This window comes from Eucyclogobius newberryi, unplaced genomic scaffold (assembly GCF_026437365.1).
Source record: "Eucyclogobius newberryi isolate DKJ021-1_F unplaced genomic scaffold, fEucNew1.0.hap1 SCAF_76, whole genome shotgun sequence".
Classification (NCBI taxonomy): Eukaryota; Metazoa; Chordata; class Actinopteri; order Gobiiformes; family Gobiidae; genus Eucyclogobius; species Eucyclogobius newberryi.
This window is the reverse complement of record NW_027316456.1, coordinates 92,264-119,464: the sequence shown is the minus strand read 5'-3', so window position 1 is coordinate 119,464 and position 27,201 is coordinate 92,264. Positions and strand designations below refer to the sequence as shown.

Sequence of the window (27,201 nt, the reverse complement as noted above, 5' to 3'; positions counted from 1 at the left end):
AGATACCTGAGCCACAGGATTCTGCCTCAACAGACCAAGAAGAGGAAAGGCTCTCTGAGGAGGATGGCCAAACGCTTCACTCTCATTGGTCAGTCACGTCACATGGCCTTCTGAGGAGGACGGCCAGACGCTCTGCTCTCATTGGTCCGCCACGCTCTTTGTCTCCGCCTCCAGCGTCCTCACTTCAGCTGGTTTGTGTTTCAGACGGCGTTCTGTTCTACAGCCTGCGCTCTCCTCCGGTCAGAGTGCCCCGCAGCAGAGAAGAGGTCAGAGGTCAAACACTCCCGCTGACCGTTACCATGATCGTATCAAGACAAAAACATTTTTATCTTTAGTTCTCTGAACGTAAACATTACAGATTTTCTATTTAACACATAAAATCGTCCCATTTCTTCCTGCAAAGTCTGAACTCGCGTGTTTTTACCCACGTTTGGCCGTGGACCTCAATTTAACCGTATCGCTGTTGGTGATTTTAAACGACCGACTCTCGATCCCTCGATTAAATGTCCCGCCGAAAACCACGGCCTTCGTTCATGTTGCCCACGGTTACTCGAGGTCTGAAGCCCGGAGTTCTCCCCTCGTGTTTCCACGCGCTTGTTCACACACAAAATCAACACCATTCCACTTCACGTCGTTAGAACTCTAGTTTACGTCACCATAAGGTTTGCCCCCTCGTTTTTTGCTAGTTTACTTATTAGAATATGGATCAACATAAACAACAACAACAAAGGGGGAAGGCTAAAGAATGCAAAAAAACCCCACAAAGAACAAGCTTGACCCGGTAGAACATAAGGCAAGTAAAGGAGTAAAATAAAATTAAATAAATTCAATAAATTCAATAAATCAAATAAATTAAATGAAAATAGATGATAATAATAATAATAAAGTTCTGAATAATTGTCCCATTTTGTTTATTGATTTTTAAATGAGTCTATTTTTAAGTTTGTCTGCTATGATATTGTTTCTGTTTCTGTTTGAGCCATCCTTCTGTGAGGCCGTCTCCTCAGCTGTGATGTCCCGTTTCAGGTGAACGCCGTCCTGCAGCAGTTCCACGATAACGCCGGGCACTACGGGCACAGCGCCTGCTTCAAGGCCATGGTGCGGCACTATTACTGGTACTCCATGAGCCGGGACCTGTCCTGCTGGATCTCCCGCTGTCCTACCTGCGCCAACCGCTCCAAGAGGAAGTGGCTCCGCTGCAGCATCATGACCTGCACAAACTGCTGCGGCCCCGTGGAGAGGAAGCTTGGGCTCACCTTCCACAAGTACGACCACAGGGGTTAAAGGGTCTTAAAGGGTCTTAAAGGGCCCGTGGAGAGGAAGCTCGGGCTCACCTTCCACAAGTACGACCACAGGGGTTAAAGGGTCTTAAAGGGTCTTAAAGGGCCCGTGGAGAGGAAGCTCGGGCTCACCTTCCTCAAGTACGACCACAGGGGTTAAAGGGTCTTAAAGGGTCTTAAAGGGCCTTAAAGGGCCCGTGGAGAGGAAGCTCTGGCTCACCTTCCACAAGTACGACCACAGGGGTTAAAGGGTCTTAAAGGGCCCGTGGAGAGGAAGCTCGGACTCACCTTCCACAAGTACGACCACAGGGTTTAAAGGGTCTTAAAGGGCCCGTGGAGAGGAAGCTCAGGCTCACCTTCCATAAGTACGACCCCAGGGGCTTAAAGGGTCTTAAAGGGCCCGTGGAGAGGAAGCTCAGGCTCACCTTCCATAAGTACGACCCCAGGGGCTTAAAGGGTCTTAAAGGGTCTTAAAGGGCCCGTGGACAGGAAGCTCGGGCTCACCTTCCACAAGTACGACCACAGGGGTTAAAGGGTCTTAAAGGGTCTTAAGGCAAGGCAAGGCAAGGCAAGTTTATTTGTAGAGCACATTTCATACACAAGGCAATTCAAAGTGCTTCACAGCAGGAAAAATGCATTCAAATCACAAAGAAATTACAGAAACAGAAATACAATAAAATTAACTAACTTAAAAATTATCAATCCAACTGATTTTCTAAACTAATAAAATCACAAACAAAAGAGAAGAGTGCAAAGAAAAAATCCCTTCAGTCATATGCGCAGCTAAACAAAACTGTTTTTAGCTTAGATTTGAACATTGTCAGAGTAGAACCTGTCTCACATCTTCAGGAGGAATGTTCCAGATTTTAGCTGCATAAAACTGAAACGCAGATTCCCCATGTTTTGTCCTGACTCTGGGCACCAGCAGGAGGCCGGTCCATGTTTAGTCCTGACTCTGGCACCAGCAGGAGGCCGGTCCATGTTTAGTCCTGACTCTGGCACCAGCAGGAGGCCGGTCCATGTTTAGTCCTGACTCTGGCACCAGCAGGAGGCCGCTCCATGTTTAGTCCTGACTCTGGCACCAGCAGGAGGCTGGTCCCTGAGGTCCTCAGAGTCCGAGATGGTTCATATGGCACTAACATATCCAAGATGTACTTTGGTGCTAGGCCATGGAGAGACTTGTACACAAGCAGAGCTGCTTTAAAGTCTATTCTCTGAGCCACAGGGGGCAGTGCAGAGACCTGAGAACAGGACTAATGTGCTCATACTTCCTGGTTCTAGTCAGGACCCGAGCAGCAGCGTTCTGGATGTACTGCAGCTGTTTTACAGCTCGTTTGGAGAGGCCAGTGAGCAGGCCGTTACAGTAGTCTAATCTACTGGAGACAAACGCATGGATAAGTCTCTCCAAATCTGGTTTAGACATTATGTTTTTGATTTTGGCAATGTTTTTTAGATGGTAAAAAGCTGCTGATGTTATTGATTTGACGTGGCTATTAAAGTTCAAGTCTGAGTCCATTATTACCCCCAGATTTCTAATTTGGTTTGTAGGTTTTAGAGCGAGACTCTGGAGGTGACCGCTAACACTTTCTCTTTGTTTCTGTGGGCCAAAAACGATTATTTCAGTCTTGTCTGAGTTCAGCTGGAGAAAGTTGTTTTGCATCCACAAACTGATCTGTTGGATGCAGTGACAGAGTGAATCTACTGGTCCATAGTCACCTGCCGATAGTGAAACATAGATCTGAGTGTCGTCTGCATCATTGTGATAGGACACATTTTCACTGCGTATCAACTGACCTAACGGCAGCATGTAGAGGTTGAACAGAAGGGGACCCAGGACTGACCCTTGGGGCACTCCACAGGTCAGGGTCATGTGGTCTGAGACACAGCTACCAATTTCAACAAAGTACTTCCTGTCTTCCAGATAGGACCTTAACCAGTTTAGGGCAGTGCCAGTGATGCCCACCCAGTCCTCTAGTCTCTAAGAGGATCCCATGATCGACAGTGTCAAAAGCAGCACTCAGATCTAACAGAATTAAGACTGAGGCTTTGCCCGTGTCAGTGTTCAGGCGGATGTCATTTGTCACCTTGACAAGAGCAGTCTCAGTGCTGTGATGAGGTCTAAAACCTGACTGAAAAACATCAAATGAGTTGTTTATTAAGAGGAAATCTGTGAGCTGTTGGTAAACAACCTTTTCAAGGACTTTGCCCCAAAATGGTAGATTAGAGATGGGCCGGTAATGACTCAGTACTGCGGCATCAAGACTGCTCTTCTTTAGGAGAGGCTTTATGACCGCAGTTTTCAAAGACATTGGGAATGTTCCAGATTGAAGCGACATGTTAACTATGTGAGTGAATGGTGCTAACAAACTGTTCAGCACAGACTTTAGAAATTTGGTGGGTAACACATCAAGGCAGCATGTAGATGAACTCAGACTGGTGATGATCTCATGGACAGTTTTGTCAGTTACTGGTGCAAAGTGAGTTAGCTCTAAGTGTCTTGGTGGTTTTAGGGTAATTTTTTGCATTGTGGGATTTATAGCATTTTTAATGCCCTGAACTTTGTCATTAAAGAATAATGCAAACTCATTACACTTGGATGTGGAAATGAGTTCTAACGGCAGCTGAGCTGGAGGGTTTGTTAATCTGTTTACTGTGGCAAACAGGACACGCGAGTTGTTACTGCAGCTTCCAATTATTTCAGAAAAATATCTTTCCCTAGTTCTACATAAGATTAGGTTGTACATGTTCAGTTTTTCTTTGTAAATCTCTTTTTGAACCTGGAACTTTGACTTGCGCCATTTCCGTTCGGCCCTGCGGCACTCCCTTTTCTGTGCCCTGACCCAATCATCATTTCTCCACGGCGCCTTCTGCTTATTTTTAACCATTTTAGCCTTTATAGGGGCGATGGTGTCCAGAACATTCAAAACACTAGATGTAACAGAGTTCAACAAATCATTTACATTAGAACATGAGACATTTTCAAAGTTTATCATTTCCATAAACAGTGCACCTGTGCCATCACTTATGTGTCTCCTCTGAACAACTGCAGGACCAACCGGAGGTTTGGGAGAAACAGACAGGTCAAAGAAGACACAGAAATGATCAGACAGAGCAACATCGATCACATTAACATTTGAAATATTTACCCCCTTTGTAATTATGAGATCTAGAGTGTGTCTTAAAGGGTCTTAAAGGGTCTTAAAGGGTCCGTGGAGAGGAAGCTCAGGCTCACCTTCCACAAGTACGACAACAGAGGTTAAACGGTCTTAAAGGGCCCGTGGAGATGAAGCTCTTAAAGGGTCTGAGCGTGTTAAAGGGTCTGCGCACGTATTCTTGACAATAGCTTCAAAAATTTGTGCCATTTTATATTAATTTATTATCAGGACAGTCCGTCTCTGCAGTTCTTCTGATCTTCTCTCTCTGTCCTAGCTTCCCCATGGACAGTCCGTCTCTGCTGGCCCGCTGGCTGAAGGCGGCTGGACGTCCAAACTGGTACCCTCACCTCTGGTCCTCCGTCTGCTCCGTGCACTTCACTGACGACTGCTTCGATCGCTCCGGGGGCCGAGAAGTGCTCAAGGCCGACGCCGTGCCCACCGTCAAGACGCACGGGGACGAGGCGGTGAGGAACCAGGGACCGAACCAGGGACCGAACCAGGGACCGAACCAGGGACCGAACCAGGGACCGAACCAGGGACCGAACCAGGGACTGAACCAGGGACTGAACCAGGGACCGAACCAGGGACCGAACCAGGAAGTAAACCAGGGACTAAACAAGGAGAGAACCAGGAACTGAACAAGGAGAAAATCAGGGACTGAACCAGGAAGTAAACCAGGGACTAAACAAGGAGAGAACCAGGGACTGAACAAGGGACTGAACAAGGACAGAACCAGGCACTGAACCTGGGACAGAACCAGGGACTGACTGAGCTAGAACAGGAGAGATCCAGGAACTAAACCAGGGACAGACCGGCACAAAGCTGGATTAGTGGATTGTGGAGGTAACTTCAGAGTTCAGTCGCAGTTGTTCAGGTGGAATTATGGATTAGAACATTTTTGGATAAATTCTTGGCCTAAATTCAGAGCACTAAATCTCACTCTTGTTATGTCGTGTGTAAGTTGTTGTTGTTGTGATTTGTGATCAGATCCAGAACCTGAACGAGGGTCAAACTTCTGCCGAGGCGGACGACGATCAAGAGGTAAACTCTGATGTGTGGAGTTACAAACATCATGACGTTACGAACATCACGTTCTGTCACAAACATCTCGTTCTGTCACAAACATCTCGTTCTGTCACAAACATCTCGTTCTGTCACAAACATCACGTTCTGTCACAAACATCTCGTTCTGTCACAAACATCACGTTCTGTCACAAACATCACGTTCTGTCACAAACATCTCGTTCTGTCACAAACATCTCGTTCTGTCACAAACATCTCGTTCTGTCACAAACATCTCGTTCTGTCACAAACATCACGTTCTGTCACAAACATCACGTTCTGTCACAAACATCACGTTCTGTCACAAACATCTCGTTCTGTCACAAACATCTCGTTCTGTCACAAACATCACGTTCTGTCACAAACATCTCGTTCTGTCACAAACATCTCGTTCTGTCACAAACATCTCGTTCTGTCACAAACATCTCGTTCTGTCACAAACATCACGTTCTGTCACAAACATCTCGTTCTGTCACAAACATCACGTTCTGTCACAAACATCTCGTTCTGTCACAAACATCTCGTTCTGTCACAAACATCACGTTCTGTCACAAACATCTCGTTCTGTCACAAACATCACGTTCTGTCACAAACATCTCGTTCTGTCACAAACATCACGTTCTGTCACAAACATCACGTTCTGTCACAAACATCACGTTCTGTCACAAACATCTCGTTCTGTCACAAACATCTCGTTCTGTCACAAACATCTCGTTCTGTCACAAACATCTCGTTCTGTCACAAACATCTCGTTCTGTCACAAACATCACGTTCTGTCACAAACATCTCGTTCTGTCACAAACATCTCGTTCTGTCACAAACATCACGTTCTGTCACAAACATCACGTTCTGTCACAAACATCTCGTTCTGTCACAAACATCTCGTTCTGTCACAAACATCTCGTTCTGTCACAAACATCTCGTTCTGTCACAAACATCACGTTCTGTCACAAACATCTCGTTCTGTCACAAACATCTCGTTCTGTCACAAACATCACGTTCTGTCACAAACATCTTGTTCTGTCACAAACATCTCGTTCTGTCACAAACATCACGTTCTGTCACAAACATCTCGTTCTGTCACAAACATCTCGTTCTGTCACAAACATCTCGTTCTGTCACAGACATCTCGTTCTGTCACAAACATCACGTTCTGTCACAAACATCTCGTTCTGTCACAAACATCTCGTTCTGTCACAAACATCTCGTTCTGTCACAAACATCTCGTTCTGTCACAGACATCTCGTTCTGTCACAAACATCACGTTCTGTCACAGACATCTCGTTCTGTCACAAACATCACGTTCTGTCACAAACATCTCGTTCTGTCACAAACATCACGTTCTGTCACAAACATCTCGTTCTGTCACAAACATCTCGTTCTGTCACAAACATCTCGTTCTGTCACAAACATCTCGTTCTGTCACAGACATCTCGTTCTGTCACAAACATCTCGTTCTGTCACAAACATCTCGTTCTGTCACAAACATCTCGTTCTGTCACAGACATCTCGTTCTGTCACAAACATCACGTTCTGTCACAAACATCTCGTTCTGTCACAAACATCACGTTCTGTCACAAACATCTCGTTCTGTCACAAACATCTCGTTCTGTCACAAACATCTCGTTCTGTCACAAACATCACGTTCTGTCACAAACATCTCGTTCTGTCACAAACATCTCGTTCTGTCACAAACATCTCGTTCTCTCTTCTGCTTGTGTGTTTTCTGAAGGATGCGTTCTTTGCTAAGTACGATGCGGTGGAGCTGTACATCTCCACCAGGACTTACCCTCCAGGATTCACCTACGTGGAGAAAAACACCTTCAGACGCTTCTGCAAGAAGTACTTTGTCAAAGGTTTGGACCAATCAGGACGTCTCATCCAGACTTCACTTCCTCCTCTTCCAAACCCACTTTAGTGACAGTGTAAAGCTCGTTTATGAACAGAACCGTCTCCAGCGCGATGACAAACACCAACAAGAAAAAGAGTAAAACGCAACAAAAGGAACTAATGGTGCTCCAATATTCCAGCATTGGCTCTACTCCGAGCTCCTCGCCCGATCCTTCCAGAATTGGATCATGTCATAATCTCAGATGGTGGGCGGGGCTTAAACAATGACATCAACGGCGAAAACAACAAATGTTTGTTCTCATTATTAGTTTGGGTTTGGCTCCACAAACATATTCACTTATTTCACCAAAACCAATTTTTTAAAGTCCTTTAACTCAGTGGTTCCCAAAGTGGGGGCCGCGAGGCATGAGTTGGGGATCAAAATGTAATGCTAAAATGATGACACTGTATTTAATTTTTTTTTTTTAAATTGAAAACGGCCTATTTTGGTGAAATTGGGTCAGAATTAAACATGATTATTCTGAGCTCCAGATGTAACTGACGACGTCGCATCTTCCGAGTGGAATAACGGCTCTTAGGTCATTGTGAAGGGAAAACAAATCACTTTAGTTTATTTGTGGCGACAGAGAAGGCGTGGTCACATATCTGACCTCTGACCTCTGACCCTGAGGCGTGTGGTGTGCTTCCAGACGGCGTGCTGCACATCCGGGTGAGGGAGCGAGCCGTGCCGGTGCTCAGGAACCGGCAGCAGGTGAACGAGGCTCTGAAGGAGTACCACGACGAGCTCAACCACCTGGAGTTCAAGAAGTGCCTGAGGCTGCTCAACGAGAGGTCCCAAAACACTGTCCTAACACTCATGTCCTAAGGGTCTGAGGTCCCAAAACACTGTCCTAACACTCATGTCCTAAGGGTCTGAGGTCCCAAAACACTGTCCTAACACTCATGTCCTAAGGGTCTGAGGTCCCAAAACACTGTCCTAACACTCATGTCCTAAGGGTCTGAGGTCCCAAAACACTGTCCTAACACTCATGTCCTAAGGGTCTGAGGTCCCAAAACACTGTCCTAACACTCATGTCCTAAGGGTCTGAGGTCCCAAAACACTGTCCTAACACTCATGTCCTAAGGGTCTGAGGTCCCAAAACACTGTCCTAACACTCATGTCCTAAGGGTCTGAGGTCCCAAAACACTGTCCTAACACTCATGTCCTAAGGGTCTGAGGTCCCAAAACACTGTCCTAACACTCATGTCCTAAGGGTCTGAGGTCCCAAAACACTGTCCTAACACTCATGTCCTAAGGGTCTGAGGTCCCAAAACACTGTCCTAACACTCATGTCCTAAGGGTCTGAGGTCCCAAAACACTGTCCTAACACTCATGTCCTAAGGGTCTGAGGTCCCAAAACACTGTCCTAACACTCATGTCCTAAGGGTCTGAGGTCCCAAAACACTGTCCTAACACTCATGTCCTAAGGGTCTGAGGTCCCAAAACACTGTCCTAACACTCATGTCCTAAGGGTCTGAGGTCCCAAAACACTGTCCTAACACTCATGTCCTAAGGGTCTGAGGTCCCAAAACACTGTCCTAACACTCATGTCCTAAGGGTCTGAGGTCCCAAAACACTGTCCTAACACTCATGTCCTAAGGGTCTGAGGTCCCAAAACACTGTCCTAACACTCATGTCCTAAGGGTCTGAGGTCCCAAAACACTGTCCTAACACTCATGTCCTAAGGGTCTGAGGTCCCAAAACACTGTCCTAACACTCATGTCCTAAGGGTCTGAGGTCCCAAAACACTGTCCTAACACTCATGTCCTAAGGGTCTGAGGTCCCAAAACACTGTCCTAACACTCATGTCCTAAGGGTCTGAGGTCCCAAAACACTGTCCTAACACTCATGTCCTAAGGGTCTGAGGTCCCAAAACACTGTCCTAACACTCATGTCCTAAGGGTCTGAGGTCCCAAAACACTGTCCTAACACTCATGTCCTAAGGGTCTGAGGTCCCAAAACACTGTCCTAACACTCATGTCCTAAGGGTCTGAGGTCCCAAAACACTGTCCTAACACTTGTGACATAAGTGTCTGAGGCCCCAAAACACTGTCCTAACACTCATGTCCTAAGTGTCTGAGGCGTGGCGTTGTCTCCTCTGTGGCAGGTGTAACTGGCGGACGATGCGCTCGGACATCACGCTCTGGATCAGTAAATGTCTCGTGTGTCAACTGAAGAACAAACCCAAAAACCCTCCAGCACCCAAACGAGACGCAGAGAAGAAGCAAAGACCTCAGCGTGACACACAAAGGTACGAATGTGGAGACTTTTCTGTGTCCTCACGTGGACTTTAAGAAGACTTTAAGAGGACTTCAAGAGGACTTCAAGGAGGGCTTTAAGAGGACTTCAAGAGGACTTCAAGGAGGGCTTTAAGAGGACTTCAAGAGGACTTCAAGGAGGGCTTTAAGAGGACTTCAAGGAGGGCTTTAAGAGGTTTTATTTCATTGTTCTGCATGTGTAAATGTGCTTTTAGGACACTCAGTGATTCAGAGGAAAACGACAACTTCAGCAACCAACAAGAAAGTGACGAGATCAAGGTGAGTTTAGAGTCGAGCGAGGTTGAAATACGTTGACAGTTTAAGGTGATTTATTGATGAAAACCAAAAATGTTTTATTCTTTTTTGAAATTTTGGATTGAATAATGCCGCTGTCTTTGCTATAAAAGGTCTTTTTGTGTGTGTTTTAGAGTCTGTTGAGTCCAGATTACGGGGATCAAAATGAGACTAAAATATGTTTTCATAACATCGAGACAGACGTAACCGTCTTCGTCCCGTGTTTTTGTGGTGGATATTTTGGTAAATCTTTCACTTTTGCTTGTGATTCAGGTGCAAAAGGTGAAACCACAAAAGCCAGTCCAAGTCCGGTCCATGGTCCAAACCCAGACGTCTGACCAGTCCCAGAACCAAGTCCAAACTCGAGCAGGAACTCAAGTCCAGCAGCCCAACCTCAAAAACCAGACTCCAGTCCAGAGTCCAGTCCAGAGTCCAGTCCAGTGTCCAGTCCAGCCCCAGCTGCAGACTCAAGTACAAATCCAGACTCCGATCCAGTCCCAGGTTCAGGTCCCGATCCAGTCCCAGGTTCAGGTCCCAATCCTGCTGCACCTCGGCCCTCCGCTGAACCTTCAGTCTGGGGGCCCCATTCTGCTGACGGCGGCTCAGAACACGCTCATGGCCCAGATCTGGGGTCAGGGACAGAACCCGACGAGCGCCAACGTTAAAGGAGCTCAGGGCAAACTGGGCAAACCCAGCAAGGTAAGACTCAACCGTCCCCTCAGGCCCTCAGACAGGACCGTCCCCTCAGGCCCTCAGACAGGACCGTCCCCTCAGACAGGACCGTCCCCTCAGACCTTCAGACAGGACCGTCCCCTCAGGCCCTCAGACAGGACCGTCCCCTCAGACCCTCAGACAGGACCGTCCCCTCAGACCTTCAGACAGGACTGTCCCCTCAGACCCTCAGACAGGACCGTCCCCTCAGACAGGACCGTCCCCTCAGACCTTCAGACAGGACCGTCCCCTCAGGCCCTCAGACAGGACCGTCCCCTCAGACCCTCAGACAGGACCGTCCCCTCAGACCTTCAGACAGGACCGTCCCCTCAGACCCTCAGACAGGACCGTCCCCTCAGACAGGACCGTCCCCTCAGACCTTCAGACAGGACCGTCCCCTCAGGCCCTCAGACAGGACCGTCCCCTCAGACCCTCAGACAGGACCGTCCCCTCAGACCCTCAGACAGGACCGTCCCCTCTGACCCTCAGACAGGACCGTCCCCTCAGACCCTCAGACAGGACCGTCCCCTCAGACCTTCAGACAGGACCGTCCCCTCAGACCCTCAGACAGGACCGTCCCCTCAGACAGGACCGTCCCCTCAGACCCTCAGACAGGACCGTCCCCTCAGACCTTCAGACAGGACCGTCCCCTCAGACCTTCAGACAGGACCGTCCCCTCAGACCTTCAGACAGGACCGTCCCCTCAGACCCTCAGACAGGACCGTCCCCTCAGACAGGACCGTCCCCTCAGACCTTCAGACAGGACCGTCCCCTCAGGCCCTCAGACAGGACCGTCCCCTCAGGCCCTCAGACAGGACCGTCCCCTCAGACAGGACCGTCCCCTCAGACCTTCAGACAGGACCGTCCCCTCAGACCCTCAGACAGGACCGTCCCCTCAGACAGGACCGTCCCCTCAGACCTTCAGACAGGACCGTCCCCTCAGGCCCTCAGACAGGACCGTCCCCTCAGACCCTCAGACAGGACCGTCCCCTCAGACCCTCAGACAGGACCGTCCCCTCAGACCCTCAGACAGGACCGTCCCCTCAGACCCTCAGACAGGACCGTCCCCTCAGACCTTCAGACAGGACCGTCCCCTCAGACCCTCAGACAGGACCGTCCCCTCAGACAGGACCGTCCCCTCAGACCTTCAGACAGGACCGTCCCCTCAGACCTTCAGACAGGACCGTCCCCTCAGACCTTCAGACAGGACCGTCCCCTCAGACCCTCAGACAGGACCGTCCCCTCAGACAGGACCGTCCCCTCAGACCTTCAGACAGGACCGTCCCCTCAGGCCCTCAGACAGGACCGTCCCCTCAGGCCCTCAGACAGGACCGTCCCCTCAGACAGGACCGTCCCCTCAGACCTTCAAACAGGACCGTCCCCTCAGACCCTCAGACAGGACCGTCCCCTCAGGCCCTCAGACAGGACCGTCCCCTCAGACCCTCAGACAGGACCGTCCCCTCAGACCCTCAGACAGGACCGTCCCCTCAGACAGGACCGTCCCCTCAGACAGGACCGTCCCCTCAGACCCTCAGACAGGACCGTCCCCTCAGACCCTCAGACAGGACCGTCCCCTCAGACCCTCAGACAGGACCGTCCCCTCAGACCTTCAGACAGGACCGTCCCCTCAGACCCTCAGACAGGACCGTCCCCTCAGACAGGACCGTCCCCTCAGACCCTCAGACAGGATCGTCCCCTCAGACAGGACCGTCCCCTCAGACCCTCAGACAGGATCGTCCCCTCTGACAGGACTGTCCCCTCTGACAGGACTGTCCCCTCAGACAGGACCAGACCCTCAGACCCTCAGACAGGACCGTCCCCTCAGACAGGACCGTCCCCTCAGACAGGACCAGACCCTCAGACCCTCAGACAGGACCGTCCCCTCAGACAGGACTGTCCCCTCCTGGAGATTTAACGCTCGTCGACTCAATGACCCACAATTTGTACAAATGACAAAGGACATTGAGACGTTTGTTGAGGAAAATGACAGTGAAGTGTCTCCTCCCATGATGCAGCTGAAGCAGGTTTGAGGGGCAGAGTTATTGCTGTCGCCTTTGTCAAAAAGAAAGAAAGAAAGACAGATAAAATGTAATGATTTACAGAACAAATTAAAGCTGTTGAAGCTAAACATGCTGAAAACAAGGATCCTCAAATGCAACAGGAAATAATAAAAACAAGCTCTTCACCGAACAAAGACACAATGAAAGCAGTTCAAACTTCACAAAATGAAACACTTAGAGGCTTTGAAAACAACAGAAAGAACTGTTTTTGAAATACGAGAAGAATGCAATTTTAACCAAACATGACCAAATACAATCAGCATTTGAACCCTTCTACAGAAAATGTCAGGAAACAAAGAAAGTGCTCCAGGAGCGATGGGTTCACCTCAAAGTGTATAAAGCTCTAGAGAAACACTTAATAAAACTCCTCCCCTCCTCGTGTGACAGAGGCCCTCATGTCCCTCATGTCCCTCAAGGAGCGACTGTGCCTCATAGAGACTATTTCTATTCTGAACGTGACTATCGTTTATTCACCTCAATTATGTCCAAAAGAACGGAACAAACTGAATCCACAAAGACACAAGAGGACATAAGACCATCTTTACACACAATGAGACACACACAAGAGGACATAAGACCATCTTTACACACAATGAGACACACACAAGAGGACATAAGACCATCTTTACACACAATGAGACACACACAAGACGACATAAGACCATCTTTACACACAATGAGACACACACAAGACGACATAAGACCATCTTTACACACAATGAGACACACACAAGAGGACATAAGACCATCTTTACACACAGTGAGACACACACAAGACGACATAAGACCATCTTTACACACAATGAGACACACACAAGACGACATAAGACCATCTTTACACACAATGAGACACACACAAGAGGACATAAGACCATCTTTACACACAGTGAGACACACACAAGACGACATAAGACCATCTTTACACACAATGAGACACACACAAGACGACATAAGACCATCTTTACACACAATGAGACACACACAAGAGGACATAAGACCATCTTTACACACAATGAGACACACACAAGACGACATAAGACCATCTTTACACACAATGAGACACACACAAGACGACATAAGACCATCTTTACACACAATGAGACACACACAAGACGACATAAGACCATCTTTACACACAATGAGACACACACAAGACGACATAAGACCATCTTTACACACAGTGAGACACACACAAGACGACATAAGACCATCTTTACACACAGTGAGACACACACAAGAGGACATAAGACCATCTTTACACACAATGAGACACACACAAGACGACATAAGACCATCTTTACACACAATGAGACACACACAAGACGACATAAGACCATCTTTACACACAATGAGACACACAAGACGACATAAGACCATCTTTACACACAATGAGACACACACAAGAGGACATAAGACCATCTTTACACACAATGAGACACACAAGACGACATAAGACCATCTTTACACACAATGAGACACACACAAGAGGACATAAGACCATCTTTACACACAATGAGACACACACAAGAGGACATAAGACCATCTTTACACACAATGAGACACACACAAGACAACATAAGACCATCTTTACACACAATGAGACACACACAAGAGGACATAAGACCATCTTTACACACAATGAGACACACACAAGACGACATAAGACCATCTTTACACACAATGAGACACACACAAGAGGACATAAGACCATCTTTACACACAATGAGACACACAAGACGACATAAGACCATCTTTACACACAATGAGACACACACAAGAGGACATAAGACCATCTTTACACACAATGAGACACACACAAGACGACATAAGACCATCTTTACACACAATGAGACACACACAAGACGACATAAGACCATCTTTACACACAATGAGACACACAAGACGACATAAGACCATCTTTACACACAATGAGACACACACAAGAGGACATAAGACCATCTTTACACACAATGAGACACACACAAGAGGACATAAGACCATCTTTACACACAATGAGACACACACAAGACGACATAAGACCATCTTTACACACAATGAGACACACACAAGACGACATAAGACCATCTTTACACACAATGAGACACACACAAGACGACATAAGACCATCTTTACACACAGTGAGACACACACAAGACGACATAAGACCATCTTTACACACAGTGAGACACACACAAGAGGACATAAGACCATCTTTACACACAGTGAGACACACACAAGAGGACATAAGACCATCTTTACACACAATGAGACACACACAAGATGACATAAGACCATCTTTACACACAATGAGACACACACAAGACGACATAAGACCATCTTTACACACAATGAGACACACACAAGACGACATAAGACCATCTTTACACACAGTGAGACACACACAAGAGGACATAAGACCATCTTTACACACAATGAGACACACACAAGACGACATAAGACCATCTTTACACACAGTGAGACACACACAAGACGACATAAGACCATCTTTACACACAATGAGACACACACAAGAGGACATAAGACCATCTTTACACACAATGAGACACACACAAGAGGACATAAGACCATCTTTACACACAATGAGACACACACAAGAGGACATAAGACCATCTTTACACACAATGAGACACACACAAGAGGACATAAGACCATCTTTACACACAATGAGACACACACAAGAGGACATAAGACCATCTTTACACACAATGAGACACACACAAGATGACATAAGACCATCTTTACACACAATGAGACACACACAAGACGACATAAGACCATCTTTACACACAATGAGACACACAAGACGACATAAGACCATCTTTACACACAATGAGACACACACAAGAGGACATAAGACCATCTTTACACACAATGAGACACACACAAGACGACATAAGACCATCTTTACACACAATGAGACACACACAAGACGACATAAGACCATCTTTACACACAATGAGACACACACAAGACGACATAAGACCATCTTTACACACAGTGAGACACACACAAGACGACATAAGACCATCTTTACACACAGTGAGACACACACAAGAGGACATAAGACCATCTTTACACACAGTGAGACACACACAAGAGGACATAAGACCATCTTTACACACAATGAGACACACACAAGATGACATAAGACCATCTTTACACACAATGAGACACACACAAGACGACATAAGACCATCTTTACACACAATGAGACACACACAAGACGACATAAGACCATCTTTACACACAATGAGACACACACAAGAGGACATAAGACCATCTTTACACACAATGAGACACACACAAGAGGACATAAGACCATCTTTACACACAATGAGACACACACAAGACGACATAAGACCATCTTTACACACAATGAGACACACACAAGAGGACATAAGACCATCTTTACACACAATGAGACACACACAAACACAACTAAACAAAGATGGAAGAATAAGTCTGGACTTATTTATTCAAGGATCAAATAAACGGTCACATGACAGACTGACTCTGGACAGAGGGGTCAGACAGGGTTGTGCTTGGTCCCCCCTGTTGTTTGCTTTGTACTTAGAACCATTGGCCCTATATAATAAGATAAGATAATTTATAGAAGGTTGAAACTGTCTGTAAAATAAGTTTATGAGTCACATTTGTGGCCATTGTTTTTGCGACAGAAGGAAAAAGCAGAGATCCACATGGAGGCGCTGCACTATCAGCACGAGGAGCAAGTGCAGACCAGCAAACAGCCGGTCCTGAGGATGCAGAGGGTGGAACAGCCGGTCCTGAGGGTGCAGAGGGTGGAAGGGTCACACCCAGAGGTCATCCCAGTCTCTGTGTGCGACACTAACACACACACGACTGCACACAAGCAGGTGAGACACTAACACACACACGGCCGCACACACGGCAGCACACACCGCACACACGGCACGGCACACGACTGCACACACAGCCGCACACACGGCCGCACACACGGCCGCACACACGGCCGCACACACGGCCGCACACACGGCCGCACACACGGCCGCACACACGACCGCACACACGACCGCACACACGACCGCACACACAGGATTTGTGTGGGGTTCTGACCATATTTCAAGTGTAATGTTCTTTCTGGGTCCTTGTTTTTGTCATAGTAATGTTATATTTTTGTCAGTATTTTGAGTAATATTTTACTTTATTTTTTTTAATCTTTTCTATTTTTTATGTCATTTATGTGCGACGTTCCTTCAAAAATGCGGAGACAATTTACACGCAACGCACACACTTTTCTGACAGCTCATTCCACAAAATAAAAGTGTTACGGGATAATATTTAGTTTCCAGTCATAACTATGATTTATATGGACTTTGGCCCTTGTTTACGTTGTGGTTGCTTGGTAACCATTGTGCAATTACCTCTGTCTCGTCTGCTCTTGTACAAACAAAAAGTGGGCAAAATGTTTAGTCAAATCTGAAATCATTTGTCATGTTTCTGTTCTTTCAGTTACTTCTACAACTGCTTTATCCTTATTTGAAATGTTATGTTACAAGTTTTGTCCTTCATAATTTATTCCAAATATTTTCAAATCAACCATCGCAATATTCAAAGTTCTTTCATTATGTTTCCCTTTTCTAAACGAACAGCACGTCCAGAGCCCGCAGCGACGCACACACAGCAGCAGGGGGCGCCCTCTGAAGAGGAAGATCTTCCCTGCCGAGGAGAGTCCCAAGAAGAGGGCCCAGAGTGTGAGCGCCGAGCCCTCTGTGGCCTCCAAACCAGGGCCCGAGCCACCGGGGCCTGAGCCACCGGGGCCCGAGCCACCGGGGCCCGAGCCACCGGGGCCCGAGCCACCGGGGCCCGAGTCACCGGGGCCCGAGCCTGTGACGGAAGAACCTCAGTCCCACACGGAGCAGAATAAGAATGCCGTCAGGTACGAGCAGGACGCATGGGCGTGGCTGCACGGGTGTGGTCGCACGGGTGTGGTCGCACGGGCGCGGGTGCATGGGTCTGGTCGCACGGGTCTGGTCGCACGGGTCTGGTCGCACGGGTGTGGCCGCACGGGTGTGGCCGCACGGGTGTGGCCGCACGGGTGTGGTCGTACGGGTGTGGTCGCACGGGTGTGGTCACATGGGTCAGGTCACATGGGTCAGGTCACATTGATGTGGTCGCACGGGTGTGGTCGTACGGGTGGTGTCCGGGCCCCGAGTCTGTGACAGAAAGTCCTCAGTCCCACACGGAGCAGAAGACGAGGGCCGTCAGGTATGAGCAGGACGCATGAGCGTGGCTGCATGGGCGTGGCTGCACAGCATGGCTGCACGGGAGTGGTCACATGGACACGGTTGACCTTTCTCTCCTTAAATAACATGTTTCTGAGTCTGTTGAGGACATTAATTGTTGTTGAGTTGAAGTGTCCTCTATCTCCACAGAAACTACTTTCAGTTTACACTTTACTCTAAAATTCATTTGAGCAAAACAAAAGACAAAAATGTGGTGAAAAAGTAAATAAACACACGGGAGCGAATGTAGAAGACGACAGCAGAGGGCGCAATGACCCGAGGGAAGTGACCCGAGGGAAGTGACCCGAGGGAAGTGACCCGAGGGAAATGACCCGAGGGAAGTGACCCGAGGGAAGTGACCCGAGGGAAGTGACCCGAGGGAAGTGACCCGAGGGAAGTGACCCGAGGGAAATGACCCGAGGGAAGTGACCCGAGGGAAATGACCCGAGGGAAGTGACCCGAGGGAAGTGACCCGAGGGAAGTGACCCGAGGGAAGTGACCCGAGGGAAATGACCCGAGGGAAGTGACCCGAAGGAAGTGACCCGAGGGAAGTCTTCAACTCTGAAGCTGTGGAAGCGCATCAGAAAGAGTGCGATGTGAAGAATAACTCCTCCCCTTCTGTTGGCAGCGCCACGCCTGTCGTCAGTGAGCGCCCCCTTGAGGCTCGTGTGGTGGTGCAGCAGTGCAGCAGCGCCAGAGTCAAAACCAGAGCCGGAGTGGACGGAGCCGAGGCACAGTTTGCACAGGTCGGGACACGGGTCAGAGTCACACGGGCAGGACACGGGGCGGGACACGGGGCGGGACACGGGTCAGAGTCACACGGGCAGGACACGGGGCGGGACACGGGGTGGGACACGGGGCAGGACACGGGGAGGGACACGGGGCGGGACACGGGTCAGAGTCACACGGGCAGGACACGGGGCAGGACACGGGGAGGGACACGGGGCAGGACATGGGGCAGAATCACACGGGTCAGGGGCAGGATACGGGGAAGGACACGGGGCAGGACACGGGGCGGGACATGGGGTGGGACACGGGGAGGGACACGGGGCGAGGACACGGGGAGGGACACGGGGCGGGACACGGGGAAGGACACGGGTCAGAATCACACTGGTCAGAGTCACACGGGGCGGGACACGGGGAAGGACACGGGGCGGGACACGGGGAAGGACACGGGTCAGAATCACACTGGTCAGAGTCACACGGGGCGGGACACGGGGCGGGACACGGGTCAGAGTCACACGGGCAGGACACGGGGCGGGACACGGGGTGGGACACGGGGCAGGACACGGGGAGGGACACGGGGCGGGACACGGGTCAGAGTCACACGGGCAGGACACGGGGCAGGACACGGGGAGGGACACGGGGCAGGACATGGGGCAGAATCACACGGGTCAGGGACAGGATACGGGGAAGGACACGGGGCAGGACACGGGGCGGGACATGGGGTGGGACACGGGGAGGGACACGGGGCGAGGTCACGGGGAGGGACACGGGGCGGGACACGGGGAAGGACACGGGTCAGAATCACACTGGTCAGAGTCACACGGGGCGGGACACGGGGAAGGACACGGGGCGGGACACGGGGAAGGACACGGGTCAGAATCACACTGGTCAGAGTCACACGGGGCGGGACACGGGTCAGAGTCACACGGGCAGGACACGGGGCGGGACACGGGGTGGGACACGGGGCAGGACACGGGGAGGGACACGGGGCGGGACACGGGTCAGAGTCACACGGGCAGGACACGGGGCAGGACACGGGGAGGGACACGGGGCAGGACATGGGGCAGAATCACACGGGTCAGGGGCAGGATACGGGGAAGGACACGGGGCAGGACACGGGGCGGGACATGGGGTGGGACACGGGGAGGGACACGGGGCGAGGACACGGGGAGGGACACGGGGCGGGACACGGGGAAGGACACGGGTCAGAATCACACTGGTCAGAGTCACACGGGGCGGGACACGGGGAAGGACACGGGGCGGGACACGGGGAAGGACACGGGTCAGAATCACACTGGTCAGAGTCACACGGGGCGGGACACGGGGCGGGACACGGGTCAGAGTCACACGGGCAGGACACGGGGTGGGACACGGGGTGGGACACGGGGCAGGACACGGGGAGGGACACGGGGCGGGACACGGGTCAGAGTCACACGGGCAGGACACGGGGCAGGACACGGGGAGGGACACGGGGCAGGACATGGGGCAGAATCACACGGGTCAGGGACAGGATACGGGGAAGGACACGGGGCAGGACACGGGGCGGGACATGGGGTGGGACACGGGGAGGGACACGGGGCGAGGTCACGGGGAGGGACACGGGGCGGGACACGGGGAAGGACACGGGTCAGAATCACACTGGTCAGAGTCACACGGGGCGGGACACGGGGAAGGACACGGGGCGGGACACGGGGAAGGACACGGGTCAGAATCACACTGGTCAGAGTCACACGGGGCGGGACACGGGTCAGAGTCACACGGGCAGGACACGGGGCGGGACACGGGGTGGGACACGGGGCAGGACACGGGGAGGGACACGGGGCGGGACACGGGTCAGAGTCACACGGGCAGGACACGGGGCAGGACACGGGGAGGGACACGGGGCAGGACATGGGGCAGAATCACACGGGTCAGGGGCAGGATACGGGGAAGGACACGGGGCAGGACACGGGGCGGGACATGGGGTGGGACACGGGGAGGGACACGGGGCGAGGACACGGGGAGGGACACGGGGCGGGACACGGGGAAGGACACGGGTCAGAATCACACTGGTCAGAGTCACACGGGGCGGGACACGGGGAAGGACACGGGGCGGGACACGGGGAAGGACACGGGTCAGAATCACACTGGTCAGAGTCACACGGGGCGGGATACGGGGCGGGACACGGGTCAGGATAATACTCACTTCCAGAATCAAAAAATGGCAACAATTTGGATATTTTTTTTCCCCTTCAAAGTAAAATAAAATAATTTAACGATCGACCCACTTGACAAATTTTGGCTCGGGTCACAGCAAACAGACCGTTTATTTGGGGCGGCCTAATCAAAACTTGTCTAATTTGATGAATATAATTAAAACCTTTTAACGGGCGGTTTAAGTGTGAAAGGGCCACAGATGGTGAGCGCGTCCTGACTTGAGTGAATCACATGTATGTTTCAGATCGGAGAAGGACTCGTGGTTTACGTGTGTTTCTTTGAAGGAGCCACAGATGAGACGACCCGGAGAATAGGTGAACTGACTTACTTCTCTCCTCCCTTTACTTCTCTCCTCCTTTAAAGGGCTTCATTTACTCTGATGTCTTCTCTCCTCTCACATGTCCTCCCACATGTCCTCTCTCTCCTCTCACATGTCCTCTCTCTCCTCTCACATGTCCTCTCACATGTCCTCTCTCTCCTCTCACATGTCCTCTCTCTTCTCACATGTCCTCTCACATGTCCTCTCTCTCCTCTCACATGTCCTCTCTCTCCTCTCACATGTCCTCTCTCTCCTCTCACATGTCCTCTCACATGTCCTCTCTCTCCTCTCACATGTCCTCTCACATGTCCTCTCTCTCCTCTCACATGTCCTCTCTCTCCTCTCACATGTCCTCTTACATGTCCTCTCACATGTCCTCTCACATGACCTCTCACATGACCTCTCACATGTCCTCTCACATGACCTCTCACATGTCCTCTCTCTCTTCTCACATGTCCTCTCACATGTCCTCTCACATGTCCTCTCTCTCCTCTCACATGTCCTCTCACATGTCCTCTCTCTCCTCTCACATGTCCTCTCACATGTCCTCTCACATGTCCTCTCTCTCCTCTCACATGTCCTCTCTCTTCTCACATGTCCTCTCACATGTCCTCTCACATGTCCTCTCTCTCTTCTCACATGTCCTCTCACATGTCCTCTCACATGTCCTCTCACATGTCCTCTCTCTCCTCTCACATGTCCTCTCACATGTCCTCTCACATGTCCTCTCTCTCCTCTCACATGTCCTCTCACATGTTCTCTCACATGTCCTCTCTCTCCTCTCACATGTCCTCTCTCTCTTCTCACATGTCCTCTCACATGTCCTCTCACATGTCCTCTCACATGACCTCTCACATGTCCTCTCACATGACCTCTCACATGTCCTCTCTCTCTTCTCACATGTCCTCTCACATGTCCTCTCTCTCCTCTCACATGTCCTCTCACATGTCCTCTCACATGTCCTCTCTCTCCTCTCACATGTCCTCTCTCTTCTCACATGTCCTCTCACATGTCCTCTCACATGTCCTCTCTCTCTTCTCACATGTCCTCTCACATGTCCTCTCACATGTCCTCTCACATGTCCTCTCTCTCCTCTCACATGTCCTCTCACATGTCCTCTCACATGTCCTCTCTCTCCTCTCACATGTCCTCTCACATGTTCTCTCACATGTCCTCTCTCTCCTCTCACATGTCCTCTCTCTCTTCTCACATGTCCTCTCTCTCCTCTCACATGTCCTCTCTCTCTTCTCACATGTCCTCTCACATGTCCTCTCACATGTTCTCTCACATGTCCTCTCTCTCCTCTCACATGTCCTCTCACATGTTCTCTCACATGTCCTCTCTCTCCTCTCACATGTCCTCTCTCTCTTCTCACATGTCCTCTCTCTCCTCTCACATGTCCTCTCTCTCTTCTCACATGTCCTCTCGCATGTCCTCTCTCTCCTCTCACATGTCCTCTCACATGTCCTCTCTCTCCTCTCACATGTCCTCTCACATGTCCTCTCTCTCCTCTCACATGTCCTCTCTCTCTTCTCACATGTCCTCTCACATGTTCTCTCACATGTCCTCTCTCTCTTCTCACATGTCCTCTCTCTCCTCTCACATGTCCTCTCTCTCTTCTCACATGTCCTCTCTCTCCTCTCACATGTCCTCTCTCTCTTCTCACATGTCCTCTCACATGTCCTCTCACATGTCCTCTCTCTCTTCTCACATGTCCTCTCTCTCCTCTCACATGTCCTCTCTCTCTTCTCACATGTCCTCTCACATGTCCTCTCACATGTCCTCTCTCTCTTCTCACATGTCCTCTCTCTCCTCTCACATGTCCTCTCTCTCTTCTCACATGTCCTCTCACATGTCCTCTCTCTCCTCTCACATGTCCTCTCACATGTCCTCTCACATGTCCTCTCACATGTCCTCTCTCTCCTCTCACATGTCCTCTCTCTCTTCTCACATGTCCTCTCACATGTCCTCTCACATGTCCTCTCTCTCCTCTCACATGTCCTCTCACATGTCCTCTCTCTCCTCTCACATGTCCTCTCACATGTCCTCTCTCTCTTCTCACATGTCCTCTCACATGTCCTCTCACATGTCCTCTCTCTCCTCTCACATGTCCTCTCACATGTCCTCTCTCTCCTCCAGCGGACTCGGTGATGAACACGCGCTTCTTCCGGTCGTCTTTGCGGCGTCAGCTCTCCGTGATGGACGTTCCCGGTGGCGTTCTGCTGGTGCCTCAGGACTCGCTGGGCTCGAGGCCGGGGCCCCGCCGGAGCATGCAGAGCGGCGGCGTGAGCGAGGCGTGGCTGGGCAAGCGGCTCTTCACCAGCCTGGTCCGGCACTGCGGCGAGCTGCTGCGCGCCCGGGCCACAGAAGGGGGCGCCGTGGAGCAGGGGCTGTACGGGCAGAGGCAGGAGATGGAGATCACCACCACAGAACCAATGAGCCATGTCCTGGAGTTTTAAACACGGAGCTTGAGAGGAGAGTGAGGAGAGTGAGGAGAGTGAGGAGTGAGAGGAGAGTGAGGAGTGAGAGGAGAGTGAGAAGAGAGAGGAGAGTGAGGAGTGAGAAGAGAGTGAGGGTGAGTGAGGGTGAGTGAGGAGTGTGAGGAGTGAGAGGAGAGTGAGGAGAGTGAGGAGTAAGAAGAGAGGAGTGAGAGGAGAGTGAGGAGTGAGAGGAGAGTGAGGAGTGAGAGGAGTGAGAGGAGAGTGAGGAGTGAGAAGTGAGAGGAGTGAGGAGAGTGAGGAGTGAGAAGAGAGAGGAGTGAGAGGAGAGTGAGAGGAGAGTGAGGAGTGAGAAGATAGTGAGGAGTAAGAAGAGAGTGAGGAGTGTGAGGAGAGTGAGGAGTGTGAGGAGTGAGAGGAGAGTGAGGAGTGAGAGGAGAGTGAGGAGTGAGAGTGAGGGGAGAGTGAGAAGAGAGAGGAGTGAGAGGAGAGTGAGAGGAGTGAGAGGAGTGCGAGGAGTTAGAGGAGAGTGCGGAGTGAGAAGAGAGTGAGAGGAGAGTGAGGAAGGAGAGTGAGAGGAGAGTGAGAGGAGTGAGAGGAGTGGGAAGAGAGTGAGAGGAGTGAGAGGAGAGGAGAGTGAGGTGAGCGTGAGGAGTGCGTGAGGAGAGTGTGGAGTGTGTGAGGAGAGTGTGAGGAGAGTGTGGAGTGTGTGAGGAGAGTGTGAGGAGAGTGTGGAGTGTGTGAGGAGAGTGTGAGGAGAGTGTGAGGAGAGTGTGAGGAGAGCGTGAGGAGAGCGTGAGGAGAGCGTGAGGAGAGCGTGAGGAGTGCGTGAGGAGAGTGTGGAGAGTGTGAGGAGTGTGTGAGGAGTGTGTGAGGAGAGCGTGAGGAGAGCGTGAGGAGAGCGTGAGGAGAGCGTGAGGAGAGCGTGAGGAGAGTGTGGAGAGTGTGAGGAGTGTGTGAGGAGTGTGTGAGGAGAGCGTGAGGAGTGTGTGAGGAGAGTGTGAGGAGAGTGTGAGGAGAGCGTGAGGAGAGCGTGAGGAGAGCGTGGAGAGTGTGAGGAGTGTGTGAGGAGTGTGTGAGGAGAGCGTGAGGAGAGCGTGAGGAGAGCGTGAGGAGAGCGTGAGGAGAGCGTGAGGAGAGCGTGAGGAGTGCGTGAGGAGTGTGTGAGGAGTGCGTGAGGAGTGCGTGGAGAATGTGAGGAGAGTGTGAGGAGAGTGTGAGGAGAGTGTGAGGAGTGCGTGAGGAGTGTGTGAGGAGAGTGTGAGGAGAGTGTGAGGAGTGCGTGGAGAATGTGAGGAGAGTGTGAGGAGTGCGTGAGGAGAGCGTGAGGAGAGCGTGAGGAGAGCGTGAGGAGTGCGTGAGGAGTGCGTGAGGAGAGTGTGAGGAGTGCGTGAGGAGAGCGTGAGGAGTGCGTGAGGAGTGCGTGAGGAGAGTGTGAGGAGTGTGTGAGGAGAGTGTGAGGAGAGCGTGAGGAGAGTGTGAGGAGAGTGTGAGGAGAGCGTGAGGAGTGCGTGAGGAGTGCGTGAGGAGAGTGTGAGGAGAGTGTGAGGAGTGTGTGAGGAGAGTGTGAGGAGAGTGTGAGGAGAGCGTGAGGAGTGCGTGAGGAGTGCGTGAGGAGAGTGTGAGGAGAGTGTGAGGAGAGCGTGAGGAGAGTGTGAGGAGAGTGTGAGGAGTGCGTGAGGAGTGCGTGAGGAGAGTGTGAGGAGAGTGTGAGGAGAGTGTGAGGAGAGTGTGAGGAGAGTGTGAGGAGTGTGTGAGGAGAGTGTGAGGAGAGTGTGAGGAGAGCGTGAGGAGTGTGTGAGGAGAGTGTGAGGAGAGTGTGAGGAGAGCGTGAGGAGTGCGTGAGGAGTGCGTGAGGAGAGTGTGAGGAGTGTGTGAGGAGAGTGTGAGGAGAGTGTGAGGAGAGCGTGAGGAGTGCGTGAGGAGTGCGTGAGGAGTGCGTGAGGAGAGTGTGAGGAGAGTGTGAGGAGAGCGTGAGGAGAGTGTGAGGAGAGTGTGAGGAGTGTGTGAGGAGAGTGTGAGGAGAGTGTGAGGAGAGCGTGAGGAGTGTGTGAGGAGAGTGTGAGGAGAGTGTGAGGAGAGCGTGAGGAGTGCGTGAGGAGTGCGTGAGGAGAGTGTGAGGAGAGTGTGAGGAGAGCGTGAGGAGAGTGTGAGGAGAGTGTGAGGAGTGCGTGAGGAGTGCGTGAGGAGAGTGTGAGGAGAGTGTGAGGAGAGTGTGAGGAGAGTGTGAGGAGAGTGTGAGGAGAGTGTGAGGAGAGTGTGAGGAGAGTGTGAGGAGAGTGTGAGGAGAGCGTGAGGAGAGTGTGAGGAGAGTGTGAGGAGAGTGTGAGGAGTGCGTGAGGAGAGTGTGAGGAGTGCGTGAGGAGTGTGTGAGGAGAGTGTGGAGAGTGTGAGGAGAGCGTGAGGAGAGCGTGAGGAGAGTGTGAGGAGAGTGTGAGGAGAGTGTGAGGAGAGTGTGAGGAGTGCGTGAGGAGAGCGTGAGGAGAGCGTGAGGAGTGCGTGAGGAGAGTGTGAGGAGTGTGTGAGGAGAGTGTGAGGAGAGTGTGAGGAGAGTGTGAGGAGAGTGTGAGGAGAGTGTGAGGAGAGCGTGAGGAGAGTGTGAGGAGAGTGTGAGGAGAGTGTGAGGAGAGTGTGAGGAGAGTGTGAGGAGAGTGTGAGGAGAGTGTGAGGAGAGCGTGAGGAGAGCGTGAGGAGAGTGTGAGGAGTGTGTGAGGAGAGTGTGAGGAGAGTGTGAGGAGAGTGTGAGGAGAGTGTGAGGAGAGTGTCCTGTTACAGGGTCAAAAGGAAAACCCACTTATGTTTTCATTTGGTTGGAGCGACTAATACAAAATAATATTAAAGTTATATTTTGATCATGTTCTCTGGACAGTTTATACAGAAATATATTTTATTGTTGATTATTATCAGACACTAGTTTTCAACGTTGATTTGGTTGATTGTATTTAATGTACGATAAAAGTCCTGTTAAACACTACAGCGCGAGGGGAGGGCATCTGGCACACTCCTGACTGCAGTGTTCCTTTTGGTGAAATGATGAACATTTGAAGAGCTTTGTACAAAATAGTGACTTATATTTCCCCAAACTGACGTGGAGCCGGTGAACTTAAAAATGTTCTGTGGATTATTTTATTTCACGATTTAACGATTAACGATTTAATTATGTTTATATCGTGTAAAGTCTGAGTGTGTAATACTCTCACACATGTGCATTTCCTTTACGTGTTTGTGAGTCGGTTTCCTTTTACGGCCTGTTTTTAGTTTATTTTTTATTTCTGTATCTGGAAAAACATGAAGCAAATTTTATTTTGAAAAGATTAAATCGTTCTACTTCCTGTTTTGTCTGCAGAATTCTTTCTTTTCCCCGGTGCCTATGTTCCCCAGGTGCCTAAGTTCCCCAGGTGCTTATGTTCCCCCGGTGCCTAAGTTCCCCCGGTGCCTAAGTTCCCCCGGTGCCTAAGTTCCCCCGGTGCCTAAGTTCCCCCGGTGCCTAAGTTCCCCAGGTGCCTATGTTCCCCCGGTGCCTATG

The 27,201-nt window shown here is 50.8% G+C and overlaps 1 protein-coding gene across 1 annotated transcript; it reads left to right on the top strand.

The window, feature by feature from the left end:
* Window positions 1–26,917, top strand: dtd2 (D-aminoacyl-tRNA deacylase 2). Its single transcript, XM_072436184.1, has 15 exons — window positions 1–88; window positions 205–266; window positions 1,027–1,265; window positions 4,710–4,899; window positions 5,423–5,476; window positions 7,230–7,353; window positions 8,038–8,179; window positions 9,496–9,639; window positions 9,862–9,925; window positions 10,214–10,639; window positions 16,410–16,607; window positions 17,364–17,650; window positions 18,625–18,742; window positions 21,163–21,232; window positions 23,377–26,917. Exons 1-15 carry the CDS (start codon window positions 64–66, stop codon window positions 23,694–23,696), a joined length of 2,463 nt encoding a protein of 820 aa, XP_072292285.1. The 5' UTR covers window positions 1–63; the 3' UTR covers window positions 23,697–26,917.
* The last annotated feature ends 284 nt before the right edge of the window (window positions 26,918–27,201 follow it).